Source organism: Lithobates pipiens, unplaced genomic scaffold (genome assembly GCF_037356315.1).
Source record: "Lithobates pipiens isolate NorthernLeopardFrog02 unplaced genomic scaffold, aLitPip1_a1.2 Scaffold_37, whole genome shotgun sequence".
NCBI classification, from domain to species: domain Eukaryota; kingdom Metazoa; phylum Chordata; class Amphibia; order Anura; family Ranidae; genus Lithobates; species Lithobates pipiens.
In genome coordinates, this window is record NW_027507825.1 from 1,498,942 (window position 1) to 1,511,653 (window position 12,712).

General features: G+C 42.8%; 1 protein-coding gene across 1 annotated transcript in view; it reads right to left on the reverse strand.

Moving 5' to 3' along the window:
• LOC143956600 (uncharacterized) overlaps positions 1-12,712 on the reverse strand; it is a 53,415-nt gene that overhangs the window by 25,639 nt on the left and 15,064 nt on the right. Inside the window, exon 5 of the mRNA XM_077466813.1 lies at positions 7,934-8,458. Within this exon, the coding sequence (XP_077322939.1) occupies positions 7,934-8,458 (525 nt within the window). The remainder of the gene's footprint in view (positions 1-7,933; positions 8,459-12,712) is intronic.

The following is a 12,712-nucleotide window of genomic DNA, read 5'->3' on the forward strand; positions in this document are numbered from 1 at the left end:
ATGACGGGTCCTCTTTATGGATCTCATGTAATAGAAATAAGAGATGACGGGTCCTCTTTATGGATCTCATGTAATAGAAATAAGAGATGACAGGTCCTCTTTATGGAGATCTCATGTAATAGAAATAAGAGATGACGGGTCCTCTTTATGGAGATCATGTAATAGAAATAAGAGATGACAGGTCCTCTTTATGGGGATCTCATGTAATAGAAATAAGAGATGACGGGTCCTCTTTATGGGGATCTCATGTAATAGAAATAAGAGATGACGGGTCCTCTTTATGGGGATCTCATGTAATAGAAATAAGAGATGACGGGTTCTCTTTATGGGGATCTCATGTAATAGAAATAAGAGATGACGGGTCCTCTTTATGGAGATCTCATGTAATAGAAATAAGAGATGACGGGTCCTCTTTATGGAGATCATGTAATAGAAATAAGAGATGACGGGTCCTCTTTATGGAGATCATGTAATAGAAATAAGAGATGACGGGTCCTCTTTATGGAGATCATGTAATAGAAATAAGAGATGACGGGTCCTCTTTATGGAGATCTCATGTAATAGAAATAAGAGATGACAGGTCCTCTTTATGGAGATCTCATGTAATAGAAATAAGAGATGACAGGTCCTCTTTATGGAGATCTCATGTAATAGAAATAAGAGATGACGGGTCCTCTTTATGGAGATCTCATGTAATAGAAATAAGAGATGACGGGTCCTCTTTATGGAGATCTCATGTAATAGAAATAAGAGATGACAGGTCCTCTTTATGGAGATCTCATGTAATAGAAATAAGAGATGACAGGTCCTCTTTATGGAGATCTCATGTAATAGAAATAAGAGATGACAGGTCCTCTTTATGGAGATCATGTAATAGAAATAAGAGATGACAGGTCCTCTTTATGGAGATCATGTAATAGAAATAAGAGATGACGGGTCCTCTTTATGGAGATCTCATGTAATAGAAATAAGAGATGACAGGTCCTCTTTATGGAGATCTCATGTAATAGAAATAAGAGATGACAGGTCCTCTTTATGGAGATCATGTAATAGAAATAAGAGATGACGGGTCCTCTTTATGGAGATCATGTAATAGAAATAAGAGATGACGGGTCCTCTTTATGGATCTCATGTAATAGAAATAAGAGATGACGGGTCCTCTTTATGGATCTCATGTAATAGAAATAAGAGATGACGGGTCCTCTTTATGGAGATCATGTAATAGAAATAAGAGATGACAGGTCCTCTTTATGGATCTCATGTAATAGAAATAAGAGATGACGGGTCCTCTTTATGGAGATCATGTAATAGAAATAAGAGATGACAGGTCCTCTTTATGGAGATCTCATGTAATAGAAATAAGAGATGACGGGTCCTCTTTATGGGGATCTCATGTAATAGAAATAAGAGATGACGGGTCCTCTTTATGGAGATCATGTAATAGAAATAAGAGATGACGGGTCCTCTTTATGGATCTCATGTAATAGAAATAAGAGATGACGGGTCCTCTTTATGGATCTCATGTAATAGAAATAAGAGATGACGGGTCCTCTTTATGGAGATCATGTAATAGAAATAAGAGATGACAGGTCCTCTTTATGGATCTCATGTAATAGAAATAAGAGATGACGGGTCCTCTTTATGGAGATCATGTAATAGAAATAAGAGATGACAGGTCCTCTTTATGGAGATCTCATGTAATAGAAATAAGAGATGACAGGTCCTCTTTATGGAGATCATGTAATAGAAATAAGAGATGACGGGTCCTCTTTATGGAGATCTCATGTAATAGAAATAAGAGATGACGGGTCCTCTTTATGGAGATCATGTAATAGAAATAAGAGATGACGGGTCCTCTTTATGGATCTCATGTAATAGAAATAAGAGATGACGGGTCCTCTTTATGGAGATCATGTAATAGAAATAAGAGATGACAGGTCCTCTTTATGGAGATCTCATGTAATAGAAATAAGAGATGACGGGTCCTCTTTATGGAGATCATGTAATAGAAATAAGAGATGACAGGTCCTCTTTATGGAGATCTCATGTAATAGAAATAAGAGATGACGGGTCCTCTTTATGGAGATCATGTAATAGAAATAAGAGATGACGGGTCCTCTTTATGGAGATCATGTAATAGAAATAAGAGATGACGGGTCCTCTTTATGGAGATCTCATGTAATAGAAATAAGAGATGACAGGTCCTCTTTATGGAGATCTCATGTAATAGAAATAAGAGATGACGGGTCCTCTTTATGGAGATCATGTAATAGAAATAAGAGATGACAGGTCCTCTTTATGGAGATCATGTAATAGAAATAAGAGATGACGGGTCCTCTTTATGGAGATCTCATGTAATAGAAATAAGAGATGACGGGTCCTCTTTATGGAGATCATGTAATAGAAATAAGAGATGACAGGTCCTCTTTATGGAGATCATGTAATAGAAATAAGAGATGAGGGGTCCTCTTTATGGAGATCATGTAATAGAAATAAGAGATGACAGGTCCTCTTTATGGAGATCATGTAATAGAAATAAGAGATGACGGGTCCTCTTTATGGAGATCTCATGTAATAGAAATAAGAGATGACGGGTCCTCTTTATGGGGATCTCATGTAATAGAAATAAGAGATGACGGGTCCTCTTTATGGAGATCATGTAATAGAAATAAGAGATGACAGGTCCTCTTTATGGATCTCATGTAATAGAAATAAGAGATGACGGGTCCTCTTTATGGAGATCATGTAATAGAAATAAGAGATGACGGGTCCTCTTTATGGAGATCTCATGTAATAGAAATAAGAGATGACAGGTCCTCTTTATGGGGATCTCATGTAATAGAAATAAGAGATGACGGGTCCTCTTTATGGATCTCATGTAATAGAAATAAGAGATGACGGGTCCTCTTTATGGATCTCATGTAATAGAAATAAGAGATGACGGGTCCTCTTTATGGAGATCATGTAATAGAAATAAGAGATGACAGGTCCTCTTTATGGATCTCATGTAATAGAAATAAGAGATGACGGGTCCTCTTTATGGAGATCATGTAATAGAAATAAGAGATGACAGGTCCTCTTTATGGAGATCTCATGTAATAGAAATAAGAGATGACGGGTCCTCTTTATGGAGATCATGTAATAGAAATAAGAGATGACGGGTCCTCTTTATGGAGATCTCATGTAATAGAAATAAGAGATGACAGGTCCTCTTTATGGGGATCTCATGTAATAGAAATAAGAGATGACAGGTCCTCTTTATGGATCTCATGTAATAGAAATAAGAGATGACGGGTCCTCTTTATGGAGATCATGTAATAGAAATAAGAGATGACGGGTCCTCTTTATGGAGAGATCTGGGGGTCAGAAAGACCCCAAATCTTTCCTTTACCTTTAAAAGCAAGAGATCATGATTTTTTTTTGTTTTAAAAAAATAGTTGACTTCTAGGCTGGACAGGAAGTGATGTCATGATGTCGCTCCGGGCCTCCAAGGCCATAGAGGTGACCTCTCTGTGATCAGCCGACCGCAACACCGGCAACATTTCTCCGGCACGCTGGGAAAAAAAATGGTAAGCCAGAGAAACACCAGAGAGTGGCTAATGAGAGCTTTTATGGGAAAGCCGCCGGCTGAAGACGAGAGTAGCGGGGTTATGGTCGATGTCTTCAGCCATAATCCTGGTAAGTCGCTTGCAGAGCGCGATGTACAGACACAGTGGGGAGTATTTGATACACGGAGGATGTTGCAGGTTTTCCTCCTTACAAAGCATGTAGGAGGTCTGTCATTTTTACTGTGAGAGACGGAATCTAAAACAAAAATCCATAAAATCACATTGTATGATTTTTAATTAATTTGCATTTTATTGGATGACATAAAAGTATTTGATCACCAACCAACCAGTAAGAATTCCGACTCTCACAGACCTGTTATTTTTTTTCTTTAAGAAGCCCTCCTGTTCTCCACTCATCACCTGTATAGAAGACCCCTGTCCACCCCACACTCAGACTCCAACCTCTCCACAAGGGCCAAGACCAGAGAGCTGTGTGGGGACATCGGGGGATAATATTGTAGACCCGCACAAGGCTGGGATGGGCTACAAGACAATAGGCAAGCAGCTTGGTGAGGAGGCAACAACTGTTGGCGCAATTATTAGAAAATTAAAGAAGTTCAAGATGACGATCAGTCTCCCTTCGTCTGGGGGCTCCATGCAAGATCTCACCTCGTGGGGCATCGGTGATCATGAGGAAGGTGAGGGATCAGCCCAGAACTACACGGCAGGACCTGGTCAATGACCTGAAGAGAGCTGGGACCAACCACAGTCTCAAAGAAAACCATTAGTTACGCAGGATTTTAATCCATGGCGGCGTAGCGTGTTACTAATGGTTTTCTTTGAGACTGAGGTCCCAGCTCTCTTCAGGTCATTGACCAGGTCCTGCCGTGTAGTTCTGGGCTGATCCCTCACCTTCCTCATGATCACCGATGCCCCACGAGGTGAGATCTTGCATGGAGCCCCCAGACGAAGGGAGATTGACCATCATCTTGAACTTCTTCCATTTTCTAATAATTGACCATACGGATGATCCAGAAGAGGAACGGGAGGAGGTCATGTGGTCTGATGAGACAATAATAGAGCTTTTTGGTCTAAACTCCACTCACTGTGTTTGGAGGAAGGATGAGGATGAGTACAACCCCAAGAACACCATCCCAACTGTGAAGCATGGAGGTGGAAACAACATTCTTTGGGGCTGATTTTCTGCAAAGGAGGACACAGGACTGCACCGTATTGAGGGAAGGATGGATGGGGCCATGTATCGCAAGATCTTGGCCAACAACCGTCTCTCAGTAACAGCATTGAAGATGGGTCGTGGCTGGGTCTTCTAGCATGACAACGACCCGAAACACACAGCCAGGGCAACCAAGGAGTGGCTCCGTAAGAAGCATCTCAAGGTCCTGGAGTGGCCTAGCCAGTCTCCAGACCTGAACCCAATAGAAAATCTTTGGAGGGAGCTGAAAGTCCGTATTGCCCAGCGACAGCCCCGAAAACCTGAAGGATCTGGAGAAGGTCTGTATGGAGGAGGGGCCAAAATCCCTGCTGCGGTGCGTGCAAACCTGGTCAAGAACTACAGGAAACGACAGGTCTCTGTACCAAATATTAAGTTCTGCTTTTCTGATGCAGCAAATACTTATGTCATCCAATAAAATGCAAGTCAAGTACTTAAAAATCATACAATGCGATTTTTTGGATTTTTGGTTTAGATTCCGTCTCTCGCAGTTAAAGAGGACCTATGAAAGAATCCTAAGAATCGCACACAAAGGCTCCCTAAATGTCAATACTCAAGACAATAACTATAAAACTATATCCAGGTGTATCGAACACCCAAACTATTAAACAAATATAACACAGACATCTCAGATAAGTGCTGGAGGCGTTTACAGGGACATTCCTACACATATGGCGGTCGTGCCCAATAATTCAGACCTTCTGGGTACATGAAAATCACCTCTCAAGTGACCACTTGCCCGATAGAGTTCACCCCAGATCAGCTTATTCTCCATCACTCTCCCACTCCATTCATACAGAAAATCCCTGGGACTACACATGCTTAACGCAGCCAAACTATGCATCCCAGTTCCCTGGGGCTCTACAAAAAACGCACCCTCCATATCCGAGTGGCTGACTAGAGTGGGGAGGATAGCCAAGATGGAGGAGCTAATCCACGTCACATGAGACTTTCCCCATAGATATGCCCAGACCGGGGATAGATGGACCCACTTTCGCTCTACAGAAAAGGTACAAAGCTATCATGAGGGTAGATCACCCCGACCCCACAAATAGCTGAGAGAAATCTCTGTATATTTCCGCTCGACATATCGCTATATCTAAGAAATGAAGAAACATCCCAAACTCGTCCCGAGATTAGTCTCAGGGGCAGACAACCACAGATAGGGCCGCCTCTACACAACCTCACCAATCTCCCGCAAAACGCGATGGAGCCCGGAGAGACAACCCCCCTCTCCAGGCTATTGCCCCATCGCATCCCATCATCTCCCCCCCCCCCTATGATAACAATTACAGACTTCTACAGTGCCTTGCGAAAGTATTCGGCCCCCTTGAACTTTTCAACCTTTTGCCACATTTCAGGCTTCAAACATAAAGATATAACATTTTAATTTTTTGTGAAGAATCACCAACAAGTGGGACACAATTGTGAAGTGGAACGAAATCTATTGGATATTTTAAACTTTTTTAGCAAATAAAAAACTGAAAAGTGGTGCGTGCAAAATTATTCGGCCCCTTTACTTTCAGTGCAGCAAACTCACTCCAGAAGTTCAGCGAGGATCTCTGAATGATCCAATGTTGTCCTAAATGACTGATGGTGATAAATAGAATCCACCTGTGTGTAATCAAGTCTCTGTATAAATGCACGTGCTCTGTGATAGTCTCAGGGTTCTGTTGAAAGTGCAGAGAGCATCATGAAGACCAAGGAACACACCAGGCAGGTCCGTAATACTGTTGTGGAGAAGTTTAAAGCCGGGTTTGGATACAAAAAGATTTCCCAAGCTTTAAACATCCCAAGGAGCACTGTGCAAGCCATCATTTTGAAATGGAAGGAGTATCAGACCACTGCAAATCTACCAAGACCTGGCCGTCCCTCTAAACTTTCAGCTCAGACAAGGAGAAGACTGATCAGAGATGCAGCCAAGAGGCCCATGATCACTCTGGATGAACTGCAGAGGACTACAGCTGAGGTGGGAGAGTCTGTCCATAGGACAACAATCAGTCGTACACGGCACAAATCTGCCCTTTATGGAAGAGTGGCAAGAAGAAAGCCATTTCTCAAAGATATCCATAAAAAGTCTCGTCTAAAGTTTGCCACAAGCCACCTGGGAGACACACCAAACATGTGGAAGAAGGTGCTCTGGTCACATGAAACCAAAATCCAACTTTTTGCCCACAATGCAAAACGATATTTTTGGCGTAAAAGCAACACAGCTCATCACCCTCAACACACCATCCCCACTGTCACACATGGTGGTGGCAGCATCATGGTTTGGGCCTGCTTTTCTTCAGCAGGGACAGGGAAGATGGTTAAAATTGAGGGGAAGATGGATGCAGCCAAATACAGGACCATTCTGGATGAAAACCTGTTGGAGTCTGCAAAAGACCTGAAACTGGGACAGAGATTTATCTTCCAACAAGACAATGATCCCAAACATACAGCAAAATCTACAAAGGAATGGTTCACAAATAAACGTATCCAGGTGTTAGAATGGCCAAGTCAAAGTCCAGACCTGAATCCAATCGAGAATCTGTGGAAAGAGCTGAAAACTGCTGTTCACAAACGCTCTCCATCCAACCTCACTGAGCTCCAGCTGTTTTGCAAGGAAGAATGGGCAAGAATTTCAGTCTCTCGATGTGCAAAACTGATAGAGACACCCCAAGAGACTTGCAGCTGTAATCGCAGCAAAAGGGGCTCTACAAAGTATTAACGCAAGGGGGCCCAATCATTTTGCACGCCCCACTTTTCATTTTTTTATTCGTTAAAAAAGTTTCAAATATCCAATAGATTTCGTTCCACTTCACAATTGTGTCCCACTTGTTGGTGATTCTTCACAAAAAATAAACATTTTATATCTTTATGTTTTGAAGCCTGAAATGTGGCAAAAGGTTGAAAAGTTCAAGGGGGTGAATACTTTCACAAGGCACTGTACATGCTTTGCAAGTAGGAAAACCTGCAAAATCGGCCGTGTAGCAAATAATTGTTCTCCCCAATGTATGCATTGCGGTTGGAAAGTGGAGAACGATACCCTGCACCATACACAACAAAGAAAAAGATGTTTGGCTGGAGTAGTGTGAAACACAAATACATTCAACTGACTATACAGGTGGACAACAAAATGACCCTCAACAACAGCAAAGTCGTTGAAACTTACGGAATGTTCCGCCACGCGAGCCTTCTTCCTTCTCAGCTTCTCAATGTCCATTTTTAGTCCAAATTTTCTTTTGATTACAGAGGACTCCATCATGCTGAAGTCACTATTCTCCTCCGAGGTCATACTGGCTGCAAACACAGAAGAAGGCGTAGAATTTGCCACTCTTGGATTCACACCAATCAGGACGAAGTGCCCAGATGTAGGACTGGCTGCCTCGGCCACGATGCCGCAGTCCATGGACTGGCGAGACTGGGAGGTGACGCTCTGGCACGATCGGACGTTATCCGGTGAGGAGTCTGCGGTGGCTTGAGGTCGGAAACTGAGGTCTCTAATCTCACACGAGGCGAGGCTGCAGTCATCCCATGAGGTCTGCTGCTCCTGTGCGGACCCCGAGCTGCATTCCATGTGGACGTGGCCATCTTTAGTGCCAGGGATAGTCGAGTCGGTTTCACTCAGAAAGGGATCGTGGGCGCTGCTATCAGATTGTGCCGATGATTCAGAGTCCCCATCGTACGGGTCCCGAAACTACAACAGAAGGTGCAGATGTCATCCAGCAGGACACAGACTTCAAATATCTTAAAAGGGGTTCCACCATTTTGCCCAAAGTATCAAATAATATAGTTTCTCTTGAAGGCTCCTAACCACCCATGAATACTCTCCGTCATCGTACCACCACCACGCAGTCCATATCTCGGAACTGAAGCCTTTTAACCATGTGTAAGCTCCATGTCGAAGCTTACACAGGGTCAACAACCCCAAGTGCCAGTTTCAGGACCGGCCTACCCATAGAGCAAGGAGGCAGGAAAAAAAACGGGAGAAGGGGGGATGGGAGGCAGGGTGGTTGAGTCACATGCACTTCTATACCCAAAATACTGGGTATTTCTGAGAGAATCCCTCAAATCGGATCTTTGTTCAGTGAGCCAATCACACAAGAAGGAAATGACATTTCTGGGGGTGGCTCATATACCAACGTAACACCTCCAGGCTGCCATATTGGATTGCATTTTACTGAAAATGACAGAAGCTTATTAAGGTCACCGACATAATATGAATGTGTTGGGTCTTTATAGAATAATTTAGTTATGTTTTTATTTGTTCTAGATTGTAAAATGTGTGTGTGTATATATTCTATACATACACACACACAGTATGTGACAAAAGTAAGTACACCCCTCAGTGACATTTCTTCTCTCTTTTCATGTGACAACACTGAAGAAATGACACTTGTCTACAATGTAAAGTAGTGAGTGTACAGCTTGTATAACAGTGTAAATTTCCTGTCCCCTCAAAATAACTCAACACACAGCCATTCATGTCTAAACCGCTGGACACAAAAGTCAGTACACCCCTAAGTGAAAATCTCCACATTGGGCCCAATTAGCCATTTTCCCTCCCCTGGTGTCATGTGACTCGTTAGTGTTACAAGGTCTCAGGTGTGAATGGGGAACAGGTGTGTTAAATTTGGTGTTATCGCTCTCACTCTCTCATACTGGTCACTGGACTCAACTCAACACACAGCCATTAATGTCTAAACCGCTGGCAACAAAAGTCAGTACACCCCTAAGTGGCATTTCTTCTCTCTTTTCATGTGACAACACTGAAGAAATGACACTTGTCTACAATGTAAAGTAGTGAGTGTACAGCTTGTATAACAGTGTAAATTTCCTGTCCCCTCAAAATAACTCAACACACAGCCATTAATATCTAAACCGCTGGCAACAAAAGTCAGTGGTGTTATCGCTCTCACTCTCTCATACTGGTTACTGGAAGTTCAATATGGCACCTTATGGCAAAGAACTCTCTCTGAGCATCTGAAAAAAAATAAAAATAAAATAGTTGCTCTTCATAAAGATGGTCTAGGCCAGTAATGGCGAACCTTGGCACTCCAGATGTTTCAGAACTACATTTCCCATGATGCTCCACTACACTGCAGAGTGCATGAGCATCATGGGAAATGTAGTTTTAAAACATCTGGGGTGCCAAGGTTCGCCATCACTGGTCTAGGCTATAAGAAGATTGCCAAGACCCTGAAACTGAGCTGCAGCACGGTGGCCAAGACCATACAGCGGTATAACAGGACGGGTTCCCCTCAGAACAGGCCTCGCCATGGTCCACCAAAGAAGTTGAGGTCACGTGATCAGCGTCATATCCAGAGGTTGTCTTTGGGAAATAGACGTATGAGTGCTGCCAGCATTGCTGCAGAGGTTGTAGGGGGGGAGGGGTCAGCCTGTCAGTGCTCAGACCATACGCCGCACACTGCATCAAATTGGTCTGCATGGCTGTCATCCCAGAAGGCTCTTCTAAAGATGATGCACAAGACCACAAACAGTTTACATTGTAGACAAGTGTCATTTCTTCAGTGTTGTCACATGAAAAGATAGAAGAAAAGATTTACACACATGTCACTGAGGGGTGTACTTACTTTTGTCAGATACTGTATTTTATATATATATATATATATATACACACACAAAGTATGTAAAGCCCTTTTTCATATTAATATCTTAATCAAGGATTATTAATATTACAGTATAAATAACTTATATTCTTAACTTCTATATACTTAAACCTTTATGCCTTTTAAATGTACATTGAATCTTATAGTTTTTTTTTATTTTATTTTTTTTGGGGGGGGTAATTATAATAGCAAAAATATTGCTTTTTTTTCAAAACTGTTGATCTTTTTTTGTTTACAGCGCAAAAAATAAAAACCACCGAGGTGATCAACAGAAAGCTCTATTTGTGGGGAAAATAGGATTTTTATAACAGCTTACCTGTAAAATCTTTTTCTTGGAGTACATCACGGGACACAGAGCCACAGTTATACTGATGGGTTATATAGGCACCTTCAGGTGATTGGACACTGGCACACCCTAGACAGGAAGTTCAGCCCCCTATATAACCCCTCCCCTTACCGGGGGTACCTCCGTTTTGTAGCAAAGCAATATACGTGTATTAGAAGAGGGGAGGGAGCTTTGTGTCCCGTGATGTACTCCAAGAAAAGGATTTTACAGGTAAGCTGTTATAAAAATCCTATTTTCTTTTTGGTACATCACGGGACACAGAGCCTTCAGTAATAACTATACGGGATGTCCCAGAGCAATGCTATCTGAGGGGAGGGAGACACAACAAAAGTAGGGCTGCCATCAGACCCGAGGACCTTGTACCGCTGCCTGCAGCACACTGCGCCCGAAGGCGATATCCTCACGTCTTCTCACATCCACCTGATAGAATCTGGTGAATGTATGGACTGAAGACCAAGTTGTGGCCTTACAGATCTGAGCCACGGAGGCTGGAAATGCACTGCCCACAAAGCACTAACAGCCCTAGAGGAGTGCACTTTGATTTGAAAAGGTGGAACTTTCCTCTTCAAACCATAAGCTTAAACAATTACCTGTCAAATCCACTTAGCAATGGTAGATTTCAACGCTGCCTGTCCTTTTTTAGGACCTTTAAGTGGTTGTAAACCCTCCTGGAAAAAAAAAAAAAACACCCTGCAATATAAAGGCATAATCAGCTAGTACGCATAGCATACTAGCTCATTATGAATTACTTACCCGAGAACGAAGCCCCTGCAGCCGTCATCGCCTCTTCTCTCTGGCTGGCGACATCTATCCCGGAGGTTACTTCCGGGTATTGCGGCTCCGGCGCTGTGATTGGCCGGAGCCGCGAGGCCGTCACTCCCGCGCATGCGTGGGAGCAGCCGGGAAAGGCACAGTACCACTAAGACAACGGCACATACGTGCCATTGCTTCAGTTGGCTTAAGTGCGCATGTGCCACATGACGTCGGCATCGGCAAATACAGGGATATCTCCTAAACCGTGCAGGTTTAGGAGATATCCAGGCCAGCTACAGGCAAGCCTAATTATAGGCCTGTAGTTTAAAGAGGTTGTAAGGGGTTTAACAACCACTTTCAGGCAGCACAAACAAAATATCTGTTTTGGGAATCTGAGCAACCGCTTCCAAATAGGTTTTGACCGCTCACAATACATCCAGAGAATGTAGTGACTTTTCTTCCGTAGAACAGGGATCTGGAAAAAAATGAAGGCAGAGCAATATCCTGGTTTACATGAAAACCCGAAACCACCTTCGGTAGAAAGCTAAAATGAGGACGCAACACTACTCTATCCTTGTGCACAATTAAAACCCCACTGTTTTAAGCACTAACAGCCCTGGTGGAGCGCACTTTGATTTGAAAAGGGGAAACCTTCCCTTTCAAACCGTAAGCTTGAACAATTATTTGCCGAATTCACTTAGAAATAGTAGATTTCCATGCTGCCTGTCCTTTCCTAGGACCTTCAGGCAACACAAACAAAACATCTGTTTTTCGAATCTGAGCAAGCCGCCTTCAAATAGACCTTGGCTGCTCTCACTACATCAAGAGAATGTAGCGACTTTTCTTCCATAGAACAGGGTTCTGGAAAAAAATGAAGGTAGAACAATATTATCCTGGTTTAGATGAAAACCTGACACTACCTTCGGTAGAAAGTTAGGATGAGGACGCAATACTACTCTATCCTTGTGAAGAATTACATATGGCTCTTTACAAGAAAGAGCCGCCAACTCTGATACCCTTCTTGCAGAAGAAATGGCTATCAGAAAAATCAGCTTCCTTGTCAAAAGGACCAATGTCAAATGGATATGTTGTATCGGCTCAAAAGGCTGTTTCTGTAATGCCGACAGAACTAAAATTCAAGTCCCAGGGGTTCAGGGGCACGTTAACCGGTGGATTAAGGCGTGTTACCCCTTGTATAAATCTTCGGACCAAAGAATGAAAA